Source organism: Geotrypetes seraphini, chromosome 2 (genome assembly GCF_902459505.1).
Source record: "Geotrypetes seraphini chromosome 2, aGeoSer1.1, whole genome shotgun sequence".
In the NCBI taxonomy this organism is placed as follows: Eukaryota; Metazoa; Chordata; class Amphibia; order Gymnophiona; family Dermophiidae; genus Geotrypetes; species Geotrypetes seraphini.
The window spans coordinates 252,946,089-252,968,887 of record NC_047085.1 but is presented as its reverse complement, the minus strand read 5'-3'; the positions used below and the strand labels follow the sequence as shown (position 1 = coordinate 252,968,887).

Below are 22,799 nucleotides of genomic sequence, written 5' to 3'. Positions count from 1 at the left end.
CTGACCTGAGGATACAGGGGAAGATACAGCAGACGTTGTCGAGGAGAGAGCCACTGCAAACGATGAAGGTCTGATGAGGCTCAAGGTGGAAGCAGTAGAAGCAGGAGGAGTCTCGGTCGAAGGTGAGGCCGAGGTTGCCTTCAAAGTCGAGGGATCGGAGAAAGAATCTATCCCGAAGAGCTTCTCCATCAAAAGACGATGACGTTTAAGGGCTCGAAGTTGAAGAGTAGCACAGCGCTCGCACGACTTCGGTTAATGATCCGGCCCAAGGCACCAATGGTGTGGGTCCGTGAGGGAAATCGCACGCTAGCACTGGCTACACTTCTTGAAGCCCGCTGCTGGCCGGGACATAGGAGGAAAAACAGCCGCTGCAAAATCAAAGCCCCTGGGTTGCGGCCGAGCGGCCTGCTCCGGCAGCCGAATGGAAGAAAGTACAATTTTTTTTTAAAAGAATAAAACAGCGATTCATGAAGAAAAAAAACACAAACCGCGGTGTAGAGAAGGCACAAAGTAACAAAGTTAAACGCAGAGTCAAAGACGGACTTCTCGGCTCTGCGGAAAACTGAGAACTGAGGAGACACGCCCTACGTTGGGCGGGAAGGCACTCGCGCATGCGCGGTGCGGTCGACTCGAAACTTCTAGTTTCTTCAAACAAGTCTGTTTGCGAGCTTCCGCATCCGGGCTCCGCTGATGATGTCACCCATATGTGAGAATAGGCTGCCTGCTTGTCTTGGGATAATGACATGATCTTCTTGCCTCTTCTATACTTCTGTAGAACCACGGACAGATCAGGCACCATAAACATTAATTCACAATTGTTTATATCCCCTCCCAATTTACTTTAGTTCCATCATGACAACAACTGTCTTTGGCTCAGAGCTAAGAACAAGATGCCTTGCAGAACTCTGCTATCAAGGGCCATCTATCTACTCACTAGGTGTTGCCAGTGCTAAATATTTTGATGCAATATTGTTCCGCTTATTGGTTCAATCTTCCATTTTAAGCATGCTTGACTATTGCAATATCATTTATTTGGGAATCTTAAAAAAAAAAAAAAACCTTCAAAGCCTCCAAGTTATTCAAAATTCGGCATTTCGACTGATTTTTGGTTTAAAAAAATGGGAACACATAAGTCCCTATTATCAAAAACTTCACTGACTGCCCCTGGAAGCAAGAGTTTTGTTCAAATTTTTCTGTCTTTGCTTTAAATCAATATTTGGTCTGACCCCTATGTACTTGGTCTCTCAATTTAATTTGGGTAACTCTATTAGGCCCACACATAAAATTCATAGGTTCACCTATCCAACAATAAAGACCTGCCTTTATAAAAAATTCCTGGACAGAACTCTCGCTTTCCAGGCAGGTAAATGGCTGTGTAACATTATGCACTCCTCATCCTATTTTAGTTTTAGAGAATCAGTAAAAATGAAATTGTTCAATCGATTTGTAACCTAAAAATTCTATAGTTTTTACTTCTTCTATTCGATATGCATGTTCTGACGATTCTATATTGTGACTATTTCTCTGATTGTCCAGCACATCTTGTTGTAAACCGCCTCGAACTAGTATGGCTTTGGTGGTATATAAGAATAAAATTATTATTATTATTACTAGTGTTTAAGCCCATTATATTAACGGGTGCTAGAATATATGCCTGTCTGTCTTTCTTTATTTATGTCTTTCTCCCTGCTCCTGTCTCTTTCTTCCTTTCTTTCTGTCTCTCTCCCTCTGCTATTTTTCTCTCTCTCTCCCTGGCACCCTTTGTCTGTCTGTCTTTCTTTCTTTCTGTCTGTCTCTCTGGTCCCCTGTATGTCTTTATTTCTGTCTGTCTCTCTCCCTGGCCTCCTTTGTCTGTCTGTATTTCTTTCTGTCTCCCCCCCCTTTCCTTTGCAGAAACAGCAGCGGTATTTCCCTTCCCCTCCAGGTCCCTGTGAAGTAGTAGCAGCATTTTCCCCCACCCCCCATTCCCTTCTCCCCCCCCCCCACTTTCCTTTGCAGAAGCAGCAGCGGTATTTCCCTTCCCCTCCAGGTCCCTGCTGAAGCAGTAGCAGCATTTTCCCCCACCCCCCATTCCCTTCTCTCTCCCCCCCACTTTCCTTTGCAGAAGCAGCAGTAATATTTCCCTTCCCCTCCAGATCACTGTGAAGTAGTAGCAGCATTTTCCCCCACCCCCCATTCCCTTCTCTCCCCCCCACTTTCCTTTGCAGAAACAGCAGCGGTATTTCCCTTCCCCTCCAGGTCCCTGTGAAGTAGTAGCAGCATTTTCCCCCACCCCCCATTCCCTTCTCTCCCCCCCACTTTCCTTTGCAGAAGCAGCAGTGATATTTCCCTTCCCCTCCAGATCCCTGGGAATAGTAGCAGCATTTCCCCCCCACCCCCCCATTCCCTTCTCTCCCCCCCCCACTTTCCTTTGCAGAAGCAGCAGTGGTATTTCCCTTCCCCTCCAGGTCCCTGCTGAAGCAGTAGCAGCATTTTCCCCCACCCCCATTCCCTTCTCTCCCCCCCACACTTTCCTTTGCAGAAGCAGCAGTGATATTTCCCTTCCCCTCCAGATCTGTGAAGTAGTAGTAGCATTTCCCCCCACCCCCCCATTCCCTTCTCTCCCCCCCCCCCCACTTTCCTTTGCAGAAGCAGCAGCGGTATTTCCCTTCCCCTCCAGGTCCCTGCTGAAGCAGTGGCAGCATTTTCCCCCACCCCCCATTCCCTTCTCTTACCGTGAGCTGTCCTGCTCCGTTCGGCCCCTCCCCCTTCCCTTCCCACGGGCTGGCCTGCAAGTTTCAAAGTACCGGTGGCTCTTCTCAGGATCCCCATGGTGGCTGATCCTCCTGTAAAGAGCAGCCTGCGATGGTGTCCGGCTTTAGCGAACCTCGCAGGCCGCTCTCCAACTCGGTAGCACGTTCCCTCTGATGCAATCCCGTGCGTCAGAGGGAACGTGCTACCGAGGGTGGAGAGCGGCCTGTGAGGTTCGCTAAAGCCGGACACCATCGCAGGCTGCTCTTTAGAGGAGGAGCAGCAGCGGCAGCGGCGGTGGCAGCGGCGAGTTAGGGTGGGCGGTGTGTTCCCTGCTGAGGACACGGGCAGGGAGAGAGCTTGCCTGGCTTCCATGATGAGTGAGGGCGGGAGGAGGGGAGTGGCCAAAATGTTCCCTGCCGCCAGATTGGCGGCCACGGATCAGAAATCATAGCGGCAGGGATCACGAAATTTCAAGACCGCATGCACGCTCTAGGGTTTTATTATATAGGATTATTATTATTAAATGACCAGGACACCCCAGCACTGGCTAGCCCATAAAGCTTGATTCAGAAATTGAATTTAGGTCTCCCTCATCCCAGAGCTACTGTTTCTGCAAGCATCATACAACAAGGTGGAAATTAGTTTAAAATAGTATTTATATTCTATATACAGCTTTCCTCCAGATTAAGATCCTGAATTACAAATAGTCTGGCCCAAGGTCATTTTCTCTTCTGGAAATGAGCCATACTTATTGATAAATGTGAGGGGAAGCAGGGAACAAATGGTCTTACCACCAGTGTATAGGGTGCCTCCTTTTTGTGTACTTCCTCAGCAGAAGAGCAGGACGCCTCGGCAGAACTGGGCCCTGTGGGTGAAGTGTCAATAAAGTTCTCATCAACTACTCGGAAGCGGATCTCCTCACCAATATCCATGTACAGGTCATGGGCTCCCTCGTCTGTCTCATACTCCCATACCCACACCTGCTCTGTCTCATCACTGGAAAAGGCCACTGTCAAGGAAGAACTGAACCGTTCATACTGCTGAACCATCAAGTCTCTTTTACCTCAAAAGTTTCACAGTTCAGAGTCACAAGCAATGCAGAGCTTGAGATAAGCGAGAAAACATATGACCTTGCCAGCAGCTTCCACTTATTCATTCGGATTTCCAACCCAATTCGAACTTGCTTTTACTCGAGCTATTGCACTATCAGCTTTATTCACTTCTACTCTGGCTTTCCTCCTTTTAAACCACTGTTACCTCCTGTCCAGCCTCTGCAGCATCTGTCCAAATGGAATTAGATACATACTTTGCTTGTCTCTATAGATTTTGAGCAAAATTTAAACTCAATAATGAAACTTTAATTTTCATAACTCTCAAAAACTATTTTGTGGACAAAAGGTTTGGATCTACCTGGACCTGATGAAAACAACCCAGGATAAATGAAAATAATTTCTGGTGATGAGGCGCCTCTCACCCTCGCTGCACCACTGCCCCCATGTCTACCTTATAACCCAACAAAAGAAGACCAGGAGAAAAACTTCACAATCCAAATCAAACAAACCAACACAGTGGAGATGTTGGTGTGCAATGTTATTCAACAAATCATAAAATCTTGTGCGATGGCTCGACACACATGTGTTTCGGCCTATGGCCTGCCTCAGGAGTGTTGTGTATTAAGCCAGATTACATCATTCACATCTGGTTTATTCAATAAAGGCTCCTAAGGCAGGCCATAGGCCGAAATACGTGCGTGTCGAGCCATTGCACAAGATCTTATGATTTGTTGAATAAAATTGCACAGCAACATCTTCTCCACTGTGTTGGTTTGTTTATCTTATTATCCAGCCACTGTGCACACCTGGCCAGCATGGGATAAAACTCCATGGCCTTGCATTTCCCTCTCTTACCCTTCAGCAGCTAGCTTCTGTAAAGGGGCAAGTGGCAGCAACCCCTACTCACTCCCTGCAGCTGACCTGGAAGCCACCTTCTCTGTCACATTTTTACAGCTGCTAATTCCCAGCAGGTAAATTCTCATAAGTGCAGATTCCTTACCAATGTCAAGTTCTGTCTCAGCAACTAGTATGATGGCCTTGTTAAAAAGATGAGTGGAAGAGCGGAAGCATTATAGGAAAGAGTAAGTTGTAAGGACAAGTTCTGCAATATCCATTTTAGTAGGACTCAATATAAGGATACAATTTTCCTGGCTGTTGCAGGGATTCTGGAGGGATTACAATGTCATCAAAGAAGCCAAGAGACACTGTCAGAAGAACGGAAAAAAGAAAAAAGTTATAATCCATATCTTTGGCCACCATCAGGATCTTACTTCAGCTTCAAGAAGAGACAACTCAAGGGAGATATGATAGGTGTCTATAAAATACTGACTGGAGTGGAAAGGGTAAATGTGAATTGCTTATTTACTCTTTCCAAAAATACTAGAACTAGGGGGCATTTCTTCACATAATGTGTAATTAAACTCTGGAATTCATTGCCGGAGAATGTGGTAAAATCAATTAGCTTAGCGGGGTTTTAAAAAAAGGCTTGGATAATTTCCTAAACGAGAAGTCCATAGGCCATTATTGAGATGGCTTGGGGAAATCCACTGCTTATTCCTAGGATGATAAGCAGCATAAAATCTGTTTCACTACTTGGGATCTAGCTGGGTACTTGAGACCTGGGTTGGTCACAGATGGAAACAGGATATTGGGCTTGATAGACCTTTGGTCTGTCCCAGTATGCCAATTCTTATGTTCTTACTTTGAAAGGTAAAGGACAGGTAGCCTTCTGAAAGTTTGTTGTAAAATTAATGTGCAGCCAAGATTTTTGCAATAGAAATTTAAGAAAACAGCTGAAACCTGGATTTATAAAAAAGTTGGTACACAGGAGAGGATCTTTGTTTACCTAAAAACCAAAGTAACTTATTTATAGCAGGTGTTTGTTGTGGACAGTGTCACAACTCTATGACATCATCCATATAGAATTTGCAAAGGAAAAGCTTCTCTTAGCTTCCTATGTTTTAGAAGTCTTGATTACAAATTACATGTGCATTCCTTCTTGTACTGAATCAATGTTTGAGTACTGCTCAGTGAGTTTTTGTATAACTTAATTGGAATACAGTTTTAAGGGGAATATCCTACTATCCATGGAAAATTCTGGTGAGCCCCCAGCTGCTGTTCCTTCTGCATGTGTGTGCAGTTCTAGCACTTCACAGAAAAGAGCCAGGGAAGGTAGATGGAAAGCAAAAACAAGAGGCAGAGCTCTGAGAGAAGTGAATAGCTACAGAGTGAATGCTGAGGGATAAGAAGTGGCTGGCTCAGTCTCATTACTATTCAATCAACCCTTGTACATTTTTTGGACAAACCCAACCAAGAAGTGAATCTGTTCCTGCTTACATATCACATTTATAATTGATGGACAAGGCTTCTAAAACTGCAGAGTCATCATGTTTTACTTTGCATCATGTAGAAGTCAATGCAACTTTTGTCCATGTAGAGAATCATACAATTTGGTCGGGGTGACCTAACCTTTGCACAGACTTATAGATATTATACAAAACCCAAGGGTTCTGGAATATTTTATGAATGGCAAAATAAATAGTATTGGTTATCTCCCTCTTTCTCACAAGTTTGCAAGCTGACAAATACGATTCTTTTGGCATTTGGTTGGTTACTAGGGCCTTGCCTTACTAGGTTTGTGGAACAAATACTGTGTGCCTGTTGGTGTTTATGTCACTTACCGTGGACTCCCTCCTGGCTGCAGCCTTTGATCTTGCCGATCAGAATTTCATCCAGGAAGGGACGGAACACCACGTAGCGGAAATGAACTGCAAGAAAACGACAAATGAGAGATGCCCCTGACACTTTGATTTGCTGAAGTGACCAATTAGAGCAGGGGTGCGCACACTTTCTTGGCTTGCGAGCTACTTTTAAAATGACCAAGTCAAAATGATCTACCAACAATAAAATTCTAAAAAACAGAAAGCACACTGTACGCAGAGAAAATGTTAATTATCATTTATATTCAGGGTTTTTTCAAAGAGGTCAAGGCAGATGACTTTAAAATATGCAATGTCACCTCAGTAACAACTATACAAAAATAGACCAGAGGGTCAGACAAGAGGTCCATCATGCCCAGCAGTCCGCTCACACGGCGGCCCATCAGGTCCAAGACCTGTATAGTAATCCTCTATCTATACCCTTCTATCCCCTTTTCCTTCAGGAAATCATCTAATCCCCTCTTGAACCCCAATACCATACAAATATACCCCTTCCCTTTTACGAAACTGCGAAAGCAATTTTTAGCACTGGGAGCTGCGCTGAATGCCATGCGCTGCTTCCGACACTCATAGACTCCCTGCGCTAAAAACCGCTATCGCAGTTTAGTAAAAGGGGGCCATAGTGCAAAATATAGACAGCAGATATAAATTCAGACACATTTTGATCACTAAATTTAAAATAAAATCATTTTTCCTACCTTTGCTGTCTGGTGATTTCATGAGTCTCTGGTTGCACTTCCTTCTTCTGACTGTAAATCCAATATTTCTTTCTTTCTTTCTGCCTCCTGCATGCTTCTCTCCTCCAGACCTCATTCCATTCCCCAACTAACATATTTCTCTGTCCCTCCATGAGTCCAACTTTTTCTTTGTCTCTCCCAGCCCCCTCCCCTTTTCTTCTTTCTCTCTCTGTCTCTGCCCCCCCTTTCTTTCTTTTTTTTATTTTAACAAGTTTTATTGAATTTTCACAATGGCAAATACACCAGATAGCCAAATCTCCACCCCAAAATATAAACAGTCATACTGGTACTCTTCAATATAAGGTAATACTATCCAACCCAAAATTTTCCCCTCCCTCTCTTTCTTTCTCCCTGCCCCCTTTCTTTCTTTCTGTCTCTTTCTCTCTCCCTGCCCTCCCCCCCAAGCCACCGCCATCGATTTCTCCCTGCTTCCCTGATGCCAGGCCAGACACGTACAAGCACCGGGCCCACAGCCTTCCCCCCCACTCAACTTCAATTCTGACGTCGGAGAGCAAGTTCCGGGCCTGCTAGACAGCGATTGGCTGGCCCGGAACTTCCTCTTCGACATCAGAATTGACATCAGGGGGGAAGGCTGTGGCCCCGGTGCTTGTACTCGCCTGGCCTGGCATCGGGGAAGCAGGGAGAACAGAATGCTTAGGCTACGTGAGTCTATCGTGGAGCCCAGGATGGAACCGTGGTAATGGAAATGACTCTAGGAGGAAAAAGCTGAGTATCACTGACAACAGCTGCAGGAGGAATGAAGAGAACTACGATCCCCTCCCGATGTCCAGCGAAATTGGTGCAAAGGGAACATAGGGCAGAATTCGCAACACCTGAGTAGAGGCCAGCCAGACCTATACCAACAAGAATCTGGACCTTGAAAAGACGGCCACTGAAGGTGATCTTCGAGGCAGTGTCCTCATCCAAAGAGGGTCCAAAGAGTTCGGTTCTCAGACTCTACACTAGCAGAAAAAGTACTAAGAACCCAAATGAGATCATAAAGGCACCCAGCATCGCAGCCACACCAACCTGCATCAGCGGAGGACAGGCATGCACCTCCACCGAGGACGCATTGCGCAGGTCGGAATGACAGGCACATGTCATAAAGGAAGTGGCCGCCACCCGGCTACCTGAGGATACTAGAAAAGAAAATTTTATTTCATAACAGTCTCCTACAATCCTGAGAATCCTGAACATCACTCCATCATCACTAGGGAGGGCTGTGCACTGGAAAACCTGCGCCATGGCGGAATCTACCTCAGGATGCTCAAACCTGCCAAAAAAGCAGGATTCAGGTGCTAAAGTGTAAACATAGCTTTAGAAGATCAGAGAAATCCATCCAGGGGAGCACATTGTGCTGAAACCAGACCTAGGAGCTGTGGACGGAATGGAAAAAGCACAGGAGAATGGTCCAGGACCGAAGCCTGGAAGGTGGAAAATCCAAATGGAGCTCTATTAGAACATCAGCCAAAAAGAGGCGGACAGAAGCCCACTGAAAATGTGAAGGATCAACACCTCCAAATCCGGATGCTCAGAGTGGCCGAGCAGACTAGTCTCAGCAAAGGCACCAGTGGCAGGAGACAGAAGAAACAAAATCTGAATGGCAACTACTGCAATCGAGGTCTAGCAGGATCAGACAAGAGAGCTCCCGAACAGGAAGCTTCACCACAGAGGCAGTAGACCGAAAAAGTCCCAACGTGCCCACCAGCTGTATCCAATGAGTGGGGTCTGAGGATGCGCAGTTCCGAGGAGCCAAGTAAAATCCGATGAGAAGGCCCACTCAACCACCACGGTAGAGCTCTGTTGAGATACATGCATCGCGGCAAAAGAGTCCCTAGACTTGGAATGCAGGTGTACAGCACCAGACTCTAGAATGGCCTCTGGGTGAGATTTTCTTCGGAAAGCACAGACCCAGGCCAGCTTCCCAGCCCAAGAGGACATGGAGGAGGCAAAGTCCAAAGCTCCTGCCCCCTCCCGCAGCATGCTATATGCAATCGCTGATCCAGCGCCCATCCAGCGTAATCAATGTCTACATTCAATAGATTAGAGACTAGGGAGTCCATCCCAATCAATCAATTTTGAGTCAAATCAAGAGGGTTTTGAGGCAGAAATCAAAGTTAGAAAAAAAGATTGATTTTAAAATCCAAGATGGTTGCTGTCACAAATTCACGCCATAAACGGCAAAAAATAAACAAAAATAAAAAATAGCAATTTGGGGAGGTGGGGGACCTGAACCCTACCCACAGAAACTGTGAAAAACAACTTTTAAATTAATCCACAAGCCACCCCCAAAATTCCCATAGGAAATAATAGAGGTACCAACAGTTTCTGTAGTGCCTCTGTCTGTCAGAGTTTTTACAGCAGCTGAGTGGAGTAAAAGGACTTTCTGCCTCAGAAACAGCTCCAAATGCACAGAATTGAAGATCTTCGGACTGCCAGCTGGCCAGAGACCGACTACACCCTCCGCCCTCATGGATCCTCTGCCATGCGGTTGGCAATAGGAAAGGCAGCCTACACCTTGAAACCCGGGTGGGTTTTTGCCCTTATGCACACAGTCTGTGCTGGAAACCTGCGACAGGGGTCACTTGCCAGTAAACTCAACGGGAAGGGACCCCAGGTACTTCCAGAAGGCGGCACACAACAAGCTGGCTTCACAGATCCACCAGAGTTTCTCTGTGAAACTGCAATCCAGCACCACAAGACTGCTTCCTTTTCTCTGACAGCGAACCACTGGGGAGGAGTCTCAAGGTACTGAAGCCACCGAGAAACAAAGTTTAAACGAACTTTAAGCGAAAAAATAAGAAACAGAAGCAGAGCAACAGTAAAAGACTTCTGCTCAGACTGCTTGCAGAAATTGGAAACTAGGGTTGTTTGCTGACACTCAGTCTAAGGGGTTGGAGCATATGTTTAGGAAAGATGTGGATTTCTACAACACCCGGACTGCGGGTTGGGATTGAACTCCTAGCATATGAAATCCAGAAGAAACATAACAGAAGATTAGGTTCTTACTTCAATAATCTTCTTTCTAGTAGAAAGGCATACAAGTCTTCATCAGTCGGTTAGTCACCTTTAAATCGCAAGTCGTGTAGAAGGCATCATCTACATTTACAGTCCCACCTCATCTATGTTTTGTGCTCCTCAGTTTGTACCAAAGCAGTTGGTAACCACTACAAAAAGGAGCAAGAGGAGGGACACAGGAATCCCCGACCAAGCAAAGTCTGTTCTGACCTTAAACGCAATTCAATTAAAGAAAACCATTGCCATTAGGAACAGAAAATAAGGTGGAACCCAACAAGCCACCTACCTGAGTGCAAGTGGCACCAACACCTATTTGATTTCCTCACTCTCCCATTTGCATTTATAAACTTCTGGGTCCTTTTTTTGTTTTTAAACTGGAGAGCATTATCTACAACTTTTCTAATTGAGAAGTAGACCTCTGGTCACTGTAGAGACCTTCCAGCTATTCATCACTCTGCAGACCGTTTGACAGCAGAAGGTCAAGCATCAAGACACATCTAAGACAGTAAGCAGGCTAAATGAAAATCTGACATGGTGGGCCAACAAGACTCATATGCCTTTCTACTATAAAGAAGATTATTGAGGTATATGAGTCTTGACAAGTGGGATGTTCCAAAGCAGTTCTAGAGTGGAATACATAAGCCTACTGCTAGCACCAAGGATCCAAAAGTAGCATCCTTTCATGCCACCACAACCACCATTTAAAATTTCATGAAAGTATGGAGGGTGAACCAAGTGGCCACCCTAAAAATCTCCTCAGGCAGAACCACCTGGAACTCCACCTATGAAGAAGCCACACTTCTTGTAGAGCATGCCCTCACCAAGATTGGTGTTTGCTTACCACACCTGATGTATGTTGAAGAGATAGCCATGAATCCATCTGGAAATGGAAGTCTTAGAGATCAGCTTCCCTAACCAGCTAGGATTTGTCAGGACGAAAGGATGATCAGAGAAAACATTGAAATAGCCTAAACTAAACTAAACTAAACTAAACCTTAAGTTTGTATACCGCATCATCTCCACAGAAGTAGAGCTCGACACGGTTTACAGGAATTGATATAGAAAGGAACTCCAAAGAAAAGCAGAAGAACTTGGTACAGAGAAGTTTAGAGAGACTTAGTATATCGAAGAGGGAGAGGTCGTTACATTTTAGAGAAAAGCCATGTTTTTAAATGTTTTGGGAAGAGTTGGAGGGAGGTCAGACTCCGAAGCGGGATAGTAAAGCTGTTCCAGAGTTCGGTGACCCTGAAGAAGAGGGATGTCCCTAATTTTCCTGCATGGGATATGCCTTTTAAAGAGGGGAAGGATAGTTTGAATTTTTGAGTAGATCTGGTGGAGTTGGGATTCGAGGAGTTCCAAGATAATAGAAAAAGGGGAGGAAGGATGCCATGTAGAGACTTGAAGGTTAGGCAGGCGCATTTGTAGTGAGCCAGTGAAGCTTAGACAGAAGCGGGGAGACATGGTTGAATTTGCTTTTTGCAAAGATTAGTTTAGCCGTGGTGTTCTGAATCCGCTGGAGTCTCAGAAGCCTTTTCTTTGTTAGGCTTAGGTAGATGGATTTACAGTAATCCAATCTGGAAAGAATAATGGATTGAACGAGGACAGCAAAGTGTTGTTGATGGAAACAGGATCTCACTTTCCTTAACATGTGAAGATTGAAAAAACATTTTTTTACTAGGGAGTTAAGGTGGTTGTTAAAGGACAGTGTAAAATCAATGATGATGACCAGAACTTTGCTTGAGTGTTCAAGCTGCAAAGTGGTGCCAGAGGAAAGTGGGATGAGGGTGGGTAGCTGATCTAATTTTGGGCCGAGCCATAGTAGTTTTGTTTTGGTCTTGTTTAATTTCATTTGTACAGTGAGGGCCAAGGATTGGAGGTTTGATATACATGAAGAGATGTTCTCAGAGAGATTGGTGAGGTTAGAGTCGGTTTCGAGGAGGACAAGGATGTCATCGGTGTAAGTGTAAAGTGTTTCCAAGGGGGATAGTTGGAGGAGTTTCAGGGAGGACATATAAAAATTGAAAAGAATCAGAGATAAGAGGTGAACCCTGGGGAACTCCACAAATTGGTTTCCAAGGGAGGGATAAGGAGCCATTCATGTTAACGAAGTAGGAGCGGGAACCTAAGAATTTTGAGAACCAATCTAGGACTGATGAGTTTATGCCAATTTCAGAAAGTTGGAGAATTAGTATATCATGATGGACAATATCGAAAGCCGCAGAAAGGTCGAATTGAAGAAGAAAAGCGAACTTGTTGCAAGAGTGAAGTTGTTGGACCTTTGAGATTAATGAGGCCAGTAGGGATTTGGTGCTAAAGTTGGGTCTGAAGCCGTGTTGGTAGGATAGGAGAATGGAGAATCTCTCAAGATAGGATGAGAGTTGGGTGGATATGATGGACTCCAGCATCTTGGTCAGGAGAGGAATATTTGCTATTGGGCGATAGCTGGCTGGTGTGGAGGGGTCTAGATCCGCTTTTTTCAGAAGTGGGGATAAGGCCATACCAAACAGAAACATTTTTGCAGCTCAAACATTTTTCCAACATGTTATAGTAACAGATTGTTCTTCATACCCTTAAGGTCTGACTGACATCACAATCTAAGTTTTTGACTCAAACTTCCTGACTGAGACAGTAGGCAAGCAGAGAAATACTGACAGGGCAGGGTTCCAGAATGACACACTTAGCAAGGTAAGAACCTAATCTCTTTTTCTAGTGCAATACGTGTATCATTCTTGTCAGCAGGGATGTACAAAAGCAATCCCAGAAACCCAAGTGGGACTTCAGCACCTGAGGACCCAAAAACAATGCCCTCCCATTCTGACATGTCCACTCTGTAGAATTTGGAGAAAATATGCATAGTCGACCAAGTCACTGCCCTACAAATCTCCTCAGGCAAAATCACCCAAGCTTCCGCCAATGAAGAAGCCACGCTTTTGTGTAATGTGCTTTCAAGGAGATCAGCGATTGCTTGCCACATGCAATATAGGTGCTTACGAGATGGTCATCCATCTCCTCCTCAATTGCCTAGGTAGTCATCCTAGGCCATATATGCTGATGAGATGGTCATCCATCTTGAAAGGTAGCCTTAGACGCTGGGTCTACCACCGGCGTCTAACATGAATGATAAGCACAAAATATGGTCTGACAATCGGAACTCATTGATGACTTCTAGATAAAATAGAACTCTCCACACATCCAGCTTCCTCAGAATTCATTCCGTTTTCTTTGACCCTGTGGCCTGGAACGCTGGCAATCTTACCTCTTGATTTATATGAAATGCTGAAATGACTTTTGGCAAAAAGGACAGGACCATGCGCAAAGAAACTCTCGCCTCCATGATCTTGAGGAAGGGCTCCCTACATGAAGGATTTTAAAGGTGAGGGACCCTATAGGACATGGCAGAAACCTTCAAAAATAGGTTTTCCAGACTCCCCTATCCCAATGTTGCCCATAGGCTGTAATAGCCTTACTCACTGTGAGATGTGCTCTGAAGGTGCTGCAGCCTGCTTCAGCTTTAAGCAGTAGCTGGATCTGGATCTAGGAGAAGAATCTGTGCCTCAATCAGCCAGGACTCCAACACCGAGATCTTCAGGTTGCCAGTCAGACCAAAGTCAGACTGTTCCTTAAAACACGCAGAACTGTGCATGTGAAGAGGGGGGGAGGCAAAATCGCAGTCAGCACCCTGAAAAGCCCCACTGAGCCCTTTGCAGATGCCTCTCAAGCACCTGCAATTCAGTAGGCAAGCTAAGCTACTAAGGATATGGACCCCGAACGCCACAAAGTTTTCTGCAAGCTGGCCAACTCAGTCCCCAAGGGATTAACCTGCTGGCTACAGACCCAAATCTCCTTCTTCTCCAATCAGGCAGAGTGCACCCCCACAATGGGAAGTTCTGGTGCACCGATAGCCGCAAAAATTGTGAAAAATAATAAAGAAATATACAGAGCAGATCAGAAAGACACCTTCCGGTTCGCATGCACAAGGAAAACCGAAGGGGGCAGCAGAGCCCTCTGGGAAAATAGGGAAAAAATAGTTTCCCATAACAAAACAATTGGCTGGAATCCAAGTTTTCTTTTTTTTTTTTGTATCTCAGCACTATATTTACCACTATCAGCTGCTATATAAACATTGGTTAAAAATTAAACCATTGAATAACAAAATAAGACAGACTGTTTTGATGCAGTTCTAAGATTAAAATTGACACCAACCTTTCCCCTCCATGGCTAGGGCAATTTGTTTCCACTATACAAAGAAGAAAGGCATACCACACACCTTTCAAAATTTCTCTGATTTTCACCTGGTTGCTAATATTGTATTTTCTGAATTTATTTTTCTACCGTGCATTTTCTGACATGTTTTCACAACACAGGCAGACCTTTCATGACACCTACTGTAACTTAAAGGGTTTCCCCTCTATCCCTGTGCTTCCCAGCCAGTCAGGTTCTCAGTATATCCCCACTGAATATGCACAAGATGGATTTGCATACATGGGAGGCAGTACATTCAGATCTCTTTAATGCATATTCATTGGGGATATCTGAAAAGACCAAGCACCAGAAGAACAAGAAACTTCACGTCATATTGTAAACAAATTTTAAATGTAAATTTACTAATATGTCCAAAAATGATTTTTATGACCAGTGAAACATTAAGCATATGAATCAGCAACCATTCATACTTTCAACATCCAAATTTAATTTTTAATTCACACTTACCTCTGTCTTCATTTGGCCATCCATAATTCCCATCATTTGGGGCTTCACATAGGAACGCCTTCATAGCAGACTATTGCTATGAAATCTATACAATCTTACAGATTTAATAGTAGGAAAGCTGAATAAAAAAAATTCTGCCTCCCTATTCCCTGAAGCCACTGAAAATGTGAATACAAATAAGAGGGCAAATCCCAGTGTAATGACATAAAGCAAGGCAAAGACACAAAGCAGATCCGGCACTCAATTGGTAACCAGTGTTAACTGTATAAGGAAAGGTGTAACTGATTCAGACTTAGAGATAGAGAAGATTCAAAAAGTGCAATCATTAAACATGAGCCAAAGGTTCATCCAAAATGAGACAATTCTACGTCATCTAATTTTAAGTTACAATACTGAAATACAAAGCCACGCGGTAACAGCCCCGAAGTTCTTTAAATCTCTATGGGCTTCGGGGCCATTAGCGCAGCTTTGTAAAAGAGGCCGTATGTTTTAATGCTATGCTTTGTAAGATATATGATAAAGTCATAAATATTACATATACAGGTGAGCATTTGTGTTTTATTTGTTATACTAGTGTTTAAGCCCGTTACATTAACGGGTGCTAGAATATATGGCTGTCTGTCTTTCTTTCTTTATGTCTCTCTCCCTGCTCCTGTTTCTTTCTTCCTTTCTTTCTGTCTTTCTCCCTCCTGCAATTTTTTTCTCTCTCTCCCTGGCACCCTTTGCCTGTCTGTCTTTATTTCTGTGTCTCTCTGGTCCCCTGTCTGTCTTTATTTCTGTCTGTCTCTCTCCCTAGCCTCCTTTGTCTGTCTGTATTTCTTTCTGTGTCTCCCCCCCCCCACTTTCCTTTGCAGAAGCAGCAGTGCTATTTCCCTTCCCCTCCAGATCCCTGTGAAGTAGTAGCAGCATTTCCCCCCACCCACCCCCCCATTCCCTTCTCTCCCCCCCCCACTTTCCTTTGCAGAAGCAGCAGCGGTATTTCTCTTTCCCTCCAGGTCCTTGCTGAAGCAGTAGCAGCATTTTCCCCCACCCCCCATTCCCTTCTCTCCCCCCCCCACTTTATTTTGCAGAAGCAGCTGTGATATTTCCCTTCCCCTCCAGATCCCTGTGAAGTAGTAACAGCATTTTCCCCCACCCACCCCCCATTCCCTTCTCTCCCCTACCACCACTTTTCTTTGCAGAAGCAGCAGCGGTTTTCCCTTCCCCTCCAGGTCCCTGCTGAGTAGTAGAAACATTTTCCCCCACCCCCCATTCCCTTCTTACCTTGAGCTGCCCTGCTCCGTTCGGCCCCTCCCCCTTCCCGTGTGCTGGCCTGCTGCGGCTGAAGGTTTTTTTCGGCGACTCCTCCTGTTAAAACTCCCCCCCCCCTCCCGCAACCGCTCCTGTTCAAAGCGGCCTGCTGAGGTTCACGGCCGCTGTAACGAACCTCGCAGGCCGCTCTCCAACTCGGTAGCATGTTCCCTCTGACGCGATTGCGTCAGAGGGAACGTGCTACCATGTGGAGAGCGGCCTGCGAGGTTCGTTACAGCGGCCGCGAACCTCAGCAGGCCGCTTTGAACAGGAGTGGTAGCGGCTGTTGGGGGGGGGGGGGAATTCGTGAGGGGCGGCGGGATTGAGTTTTTTCGGCTTACCCTATCTGGGGAAACCGCCGTGCCAATTTCAAAGCAGCTGCTTTTAACATAGGCGTAGCTGAACTGTACCTGATGGAGGAAGGGAAGGAACGGTGGGGCAAATTTCGTCAACGGCAGTCCTTGTGCGGTTCGAGAGAGGGGGAGGGGGGTGGAGTCGGCGACTTGCAGCTTCGCGTGCCTCCCACCCCCCCCCTTCCCTCCGGCTCCGCCGCCGATAGTCTCCACCTGCATTGCACCTGGCGCAGCACTCACCGGCCCGTCGGGCGGGGAACGGAGGAACAGGTTCAGGGCTGCCAGGGGGGGAGGATTGAGTCCGGCTGAGACTGGCAGGAAGAGGAAAGCGGAGCAGATGAGCCGGCACCGAAAAAAACTTTAAAGAGCCAGCCAGACCGTGAGTGCGAGCTGTTGTAAGTTTGCATGTGCACTCTTGCCGGCCACGGACATACGGATCACGGAAGCACGCTGATTAGACTGCGCATGCGCCGCCTACGGTTTTATTATATAGATTCTATGCATATTATTTACTGTGTACTCCTCTTAGGAATTAGGCAGAACAGAATTTTTTTTATAATAAAATAAATAAATATTTTTTTTAAGGAATACTAAAGTTTCTGAAAAATAGTAAAGCAAAATATAACCTTTGGTGTGAGAGGCTCCATCCCCAGGGAAGATGTAAGAGTCCTCCAGCTTGGTGATGTCATACAAACAGATGCAGAGTCCAACATTGTAAACAACCTGATGAGAAATGACAACAAGTAGGGGACAAGGGATTGGGACTTGTATATCAATGCTAGATAAAGTCTAAAAATTAGCTACTTTCCCACACATGTATGCTTAGAGTTACCCAAAGTCCGGATTTACCCGGTCATGTCCTCTTTTTAGAGGACTGTTTGTGTGGCCGGGGAGAAAGTGTCCAGACTAGAGCCTTATACTATCTGCCCTGCCCCCCCTTTCACCTGCATCCAGGCTTGGCTGAAACTGAATCTTTGGACCGGCTGGCAGCAGCAGTGAGATGAGCCTGCTGCTGTCAGCCTGCCCCAGAAACCTTCTTTCTAGAGCAGGGGTCTCAAAGTCCCTCCTTGAGGGCTGTATTCCAGTCAGGTTTTCAGGATTTCCCCAATGACTATACATGAGATCTATGTGCATGCACTGCTTTCAATGCATATTCATTGGGGAAATTCTGAAAACCCGACTGGAATGCAGCCCTCAAGGAGGGACTTTGAGATCCCTGCTCTAGAGCAAGGGTAAGCAATTCCGGTCCTAGAGAGCCACAGGCAGATCAGGTTTTCAAGATATCCACAATAGAGAATGATACGGTGACAAAATTCATCACCGTTCCCGTCCCCACGGATAACCGCGGGAAACCATCTTCATGTCATTCTTTAAGAAGAGAGGGAAGAATCAGAGTATGAATGGCCACAACCACTGACCCGCAAGCTTTGCTTTGAAGAATGCTGGGGACGGGAACGGTGATGAATTTGGTCACCGTGTCATTCTCTAATCCACAATGAATATATATGAGATGGATTTGCATGCACTGCCTCCCTGAGATGCAAATCTATCTCATGCATATTTATTGTGGATATCCTGAAAACATGACCTGCCTGTGGTTCTCAAGGACCGGAATTGCCTACCCCTGCTCTAGAGCATCCCACCTATGTGGGAACAGAAGTCGCTCCAAAGAGAAGACTTCTGGAGAAGGCCCACCTCGCTGCTGCTACAGGCCAGCCCAAAGATTCAATTTCAGCAAGGAGATAGGTGGAGGACAGGGGAGAATACTATACCACAGGGGAAGGAAGGGGGTGGAGGAAGAGAAAAAGAAGCACCAACAGGAGGGGAGTTGGAGAGAGAGAATAAAAGGACCAGCAGAGGAGGGAGGGAGAAGCACCCATGGGGGGCACTGGAGGGAGGTACAGAGGGAGAAGCATCCACAGGGGTTTGGAGGGGAGGGACCTGCAGGAGTGAGGGTTGGAGAGAGGGAAAGAAAGAAGCACTAAAAGGGTACTGAAGATGGGAAAGGGGAATAAGGAAATGGGTGAAAGGTGGGAGGATCCACTTTTTTAATTTCACAAATTGGTAACCCTATGTATGCTTCTATTCCATGCGTTATACCAGGGGTGTCAAAGTCGGTCCTTGAGGGCCGCAATCCAGCCGGATTTTCAGGATTTCCCCAATGAAAATGCATGAGATCTATTAGAATACAATGAAAGCAGTGCATGCAAATAGATCTCATGCATATTCATTAGGGAAATCTTGAAAACCCAGCTGGATTGCAGCCCTCCAGGACCAATTTTGATACCTGTCTTATACAAAAATTACCCATCTTACTCAGTTGACTTTGCTATAGATTTATACCCGCATCTAAAATCTAGTAAAGGTGCCTGAAAAAGGGTTCACCTTATTGGCTAGCTTCTTGTTTAGCTCTTCAGTAATAGAGTCATTTAGTTTTTGTTCAAACTGCCAGGGTGGGATGCGTACGGTATCCACCATCTCCACAAGCACAAACATGGCATCCACCTACAATCAGCAATCTGGAATAGGACAGAAAACACAGTGAGTGCCCTGAGAAGAAAACAAAATATGTTACTGTGTCATATTTTCATCATATCTCCTTCTTATTGATAGACATAGATCTGTTAAGTCGATTATTTGGAAAGTCTTCCATTCCCTCTACTTAACACAGTGCTTCCCAAACTGTTAACACTACAACCTTCATTTTGAAATTTAAAAATTCACATGATGACCCCCAGATGATTATGAAAAGAACAGCACACCTCTCTCCTCTCCCATTTATTTCCTCCCCTACCCCATTCACTTATACAAACCGAGAAGGCAACAGCGATGACCACAACAGCACAGACCTCGAGTTTCCAGCTTACACTGAGGACAAGGACTTGTGAAGATTCACCGACTGCCACCCAGTGTTGCCAGTTGGCGCGATGCCTTCGAAACTGGGCCACTTTTGAAGACGGGCTGTGAGAAACTTTTTGCGGTTGCGACTTTGCGCATTTTCGAGCTGTATCTTCACTATTCAGTCCAATAAGCGTTCCAAGCCTCGGTCTGGTGTTCAGGCCGCCCTGGTGTACAATCCAAGCCTCGGTCTGCCACTCCACTAGCTTGTATTCCAAGCCTCGTTCTAGTACTCCAATAGCCTCTTTTAGTGTCTTACAAACTGCATACTGCTGCTCCAATAGCCTCTCTCTACCAGTGTGCGCTAAGCCTCACTTTGGTGTCTTATTTTGCGTTTCAGAGTGATAGGTTTGTGATGCTTTGTCCCTGTTCTTTGAAGGTGGGCCGTGTTATCAGTCCTTTCGGAGGGGAGTTTGCAGATACAGGGCAAGGTGTCAGGAAAAACTCTCGCTTTTGCGCAAGATAAACTGGTTCCAGATGTCTTAGTAAAAATAAACTTTAGTGCAATACCAGTGTGTTAGCTGTTGGTTCTAACACCAACCCTTCTTAAATGATAGCAAAGATAAACAAGGTTGGAATGTTCAAAAGTAAATGATTTTTCTAAAATACCTCAGCCCCACCACTCCACCGCTATGTTAACTTCAAAACAGCGGGAGATTTACGTGGCAACTCATCATAGGTATTATATTTATCTAGATGCTGTGATAGTTTTACAAAATTATTATCATTTTTATAAACTGATATACTCTGTGAAGTTTGTATTTGTGAGTCGGATGACAACGGCGGCCTCGGGAGACCCTTGAGACAGCACTGTTGGTGCGAAACATGTCGGGTCTGACTCCCAGGTCCAGCTGTGTGGTTAAAAGCTAAGTATACACACTAATAAAGTATATCAGTTTATAAAAATGATAATAATTTTGTAAAACTATCACAGCATTATCTTTAGTAAAAATAAAGACAGCTGCTTGGCAGATTTGTTGTATTATGACACACACAAATGGAAATCCTAGGGTGGGAACTAGAAGCTGCACAACTGCTGGTTGTTCGCTGCTCTTCCTGCAAAAGCTCATAGTTTGAAAAGAGAGTCTCGGGTATGGAAGGGAAGCACGATAAAACTGAATACATGAGGTCTTTGGCTTGTGTTGTTTGTTTTTTTTTTTTGGGGGGGGGGGGTTTAGTGACAAGGGAGAACACACGCTAAACTTGTCTGAGGTTCCAAGGTCTACATCAGGCTTGCCCGACCTTTTTGTATTGGGGGACACATTTTATATTTTATAACATTCAGAGGGCCAAAACAAACACTTGTATTTTGCCACATGTTTTGTCAAATAGTAGCATGTTTATTGTTCCCTCCCCAACTTTCACCCAGTCTTGCTCTCAGACGTGTAATCCCCCAGCCTTCACCCAGTCTCTCATTCATGTAACTTCTCCCCCAGCCCATCACCCAGTTTCTTTTCCTTCACCTGGCTTCAGCTGAAAACAGGAGGATTCCTGCTTCCTCACCACTACTTGGCTCTCTGCAAGCTTGAACCACATGATGCCATGAGTTCAAGTTGGTCTGATGGTTTCAGGTCTCATGAGATTAAAACCAAAAGGTCAACATGAATTTATGGCACAGTACAGCTTATGCTTATAGAAAGCCAAGTCATGGAGGGGAAGCAGTTGTTGTTAAGTGCCATCAACTCGTGCTCAAGTCCTAGCGACTTGATGAATTGCAAATCTAGAAAGAAAACAGTTTTGTGCTAGTTCGGAAAGTTCCTCCAGCATCATCCCCATGGTTGTTTCAGTGTGTCCAGCCATCTAATTACAGGTCACCCTCTTTGCCTGGTTCCTTCAATCTTCCCAAACATGATGTCCTTCTCCAGTGATCTCTCTCTTCTGATGGTGTGACCAAAATAAGACAGTCGTAGCTTCATCTTTTGGGCTTCAAGTGACATAGCCGGTTTGATCTCTTCCAGAATTGATTTCTTCTGGCGTTCCACAGCATGCCTAAAATCCCTCAGCACCAAAGCTCAAATGAGTCAATCTTTTTTTCTTGTTTCTGTAGTGAAACAAGCAAAGAATGGAACCAAGTCCTGGGCTAGCAGGAGTAAAAAAATCAATGTTTATTGGTGTGTATAAAAATAAAATACAATATCATAAAAGTCATACTGTAAAACTCTGGCCGATGCCAGCAGGTTATGAAACATAAGAAGTGCCATCTCCGGATCAGACCTTCAGTCCATCAAGTCCGGCGATCTGCACACGCGGAGGCCCAGCCAGGTATACACCTGGTGTAATTTTTAGTCACCCATATCCTTCTATGCCTCTCGTAAGGAGATGTGCATCTAGTTTGCTTTTATATCCTAGGACGGTCGATTCTGCTATAACCTCCTCCGGGAGAGCATTCCAGGTGTCAACCACTCTCTGTGTGAAGCAGAACTTCCTGATATTTGTTCCTGGACTTGTCCCCCTTTAGCTTCAGTCCATGTCCTCTTGTCTGTGTCACATTGGACATTATAAATAATTTTTTTTTTCCTGCTCTATTTTGTCGATTCCTTTCATTATTTTGAAGGTCTCGATCATATCCCCTCGCAGTCTCCTTTTCTCAAGGGAGAACAATCCCAGTCTCTTAAGTCGTTCCTTATATTCCAGTTTCTCCATATCTTTTACTAGCTTCGTTACTCGTCTCTGCATTCTCTCCAGCAGTTTTATATCCTTCTTTAGGTTGGGAGACAATGTTGGACACAGTATTCCAAGTGTGGTCTGACCATTGCTCTATAAAGCGACATTATAACCCTCTCTGATCTACTCGTGATTCCCTCTTTATCATGCCTAACATTCTATTTGCTTTCTTTGCCGCCACCGCGCATTGTGCTGACGGTTTCAAACAAAAAAAAATAGTGCTGTATATAAAATCAATAGACCCTACACGGTCCGTGTTTTGGCAACAAGGTTGCCTTCCTCAGGGGTCCTAAAGAGGGACACAGAACAAGACAAATCAATATAATAGAAAATGAATGCAAAAGAAAAAGGAAAAATAACTATGATAATTGACAAAGGTTACGGTATAAAAACACACTATATACTATCCATAAATGCAAACATATATCAGAAAAAGCACCTTATACTGATATCAAACTATTTCAGCTCCAACAGAAATCAGTCCCTCATTAGGACCCCTGAGGAAGGCAACCTTGTTGCCGAAACATGAACCGTGTAGGGTCTGTTGATTTTATACACAGGGTCTGTTGATTTTATATACAGCACTATTTTTTTGTTTCATAACCTTCTGGCATCGGCTAGAGT

At 45.0% G+C, this 22,799-nt stretch overlaps 1 protein-coding gene across 3 annotated transcripts in view; it reads right to left on the bottom strand.

The window, feature by feature from the left end:
- Positions 1 to 19,702, bottom strand: part of POLR3H (RNA polymerase III subunit H) — a 37,097-nt gene extending 17,395 nt beyond the window's left edge. Inside the window, exons 1-6 of one of the 3 annotated variants that reach the window (XM_033929387.1) lie at positions 19,481 to 19,702; positions 18,999 to 19,132; positions 17,240 to 17,336; positions 6,467 to 6,553; positions 4,927 to 4,990; positions 3,525 to 3,729 (exon numbers count right to left, since the gene is read on the bottom strand). In XM_033929387.1, the coding sequence (XP_033785278.1) occupies positions 3,525 to 3,729; positions 4,927 to 4,990; positions 6,467 to 6,553; positions 17,240 to 17,336; positions 18,999 to 19,109 (564 nt within the window). In that variant the 5' untranslated portion in view covers positions 19,110 to 19,132; positions 19,481 to 19,702. Of the gene's footprint in view, positions 1 to 3,524; positions 3,730 to 4,926; positions 4,991 to 6,466; positions 6,554 to 17,239; positions 17,337 to 18,998; positions 19,133 to 19,426 lie in introns of all 3 variants that reach the window. The other 2 variants (XM_033929386.1, XM_033929385.1) reach the window with 2 other exon arrangements.
- Between the last annotated feature and the right edge of the window lie 3,097 nt (positions 19,703 to 22,799).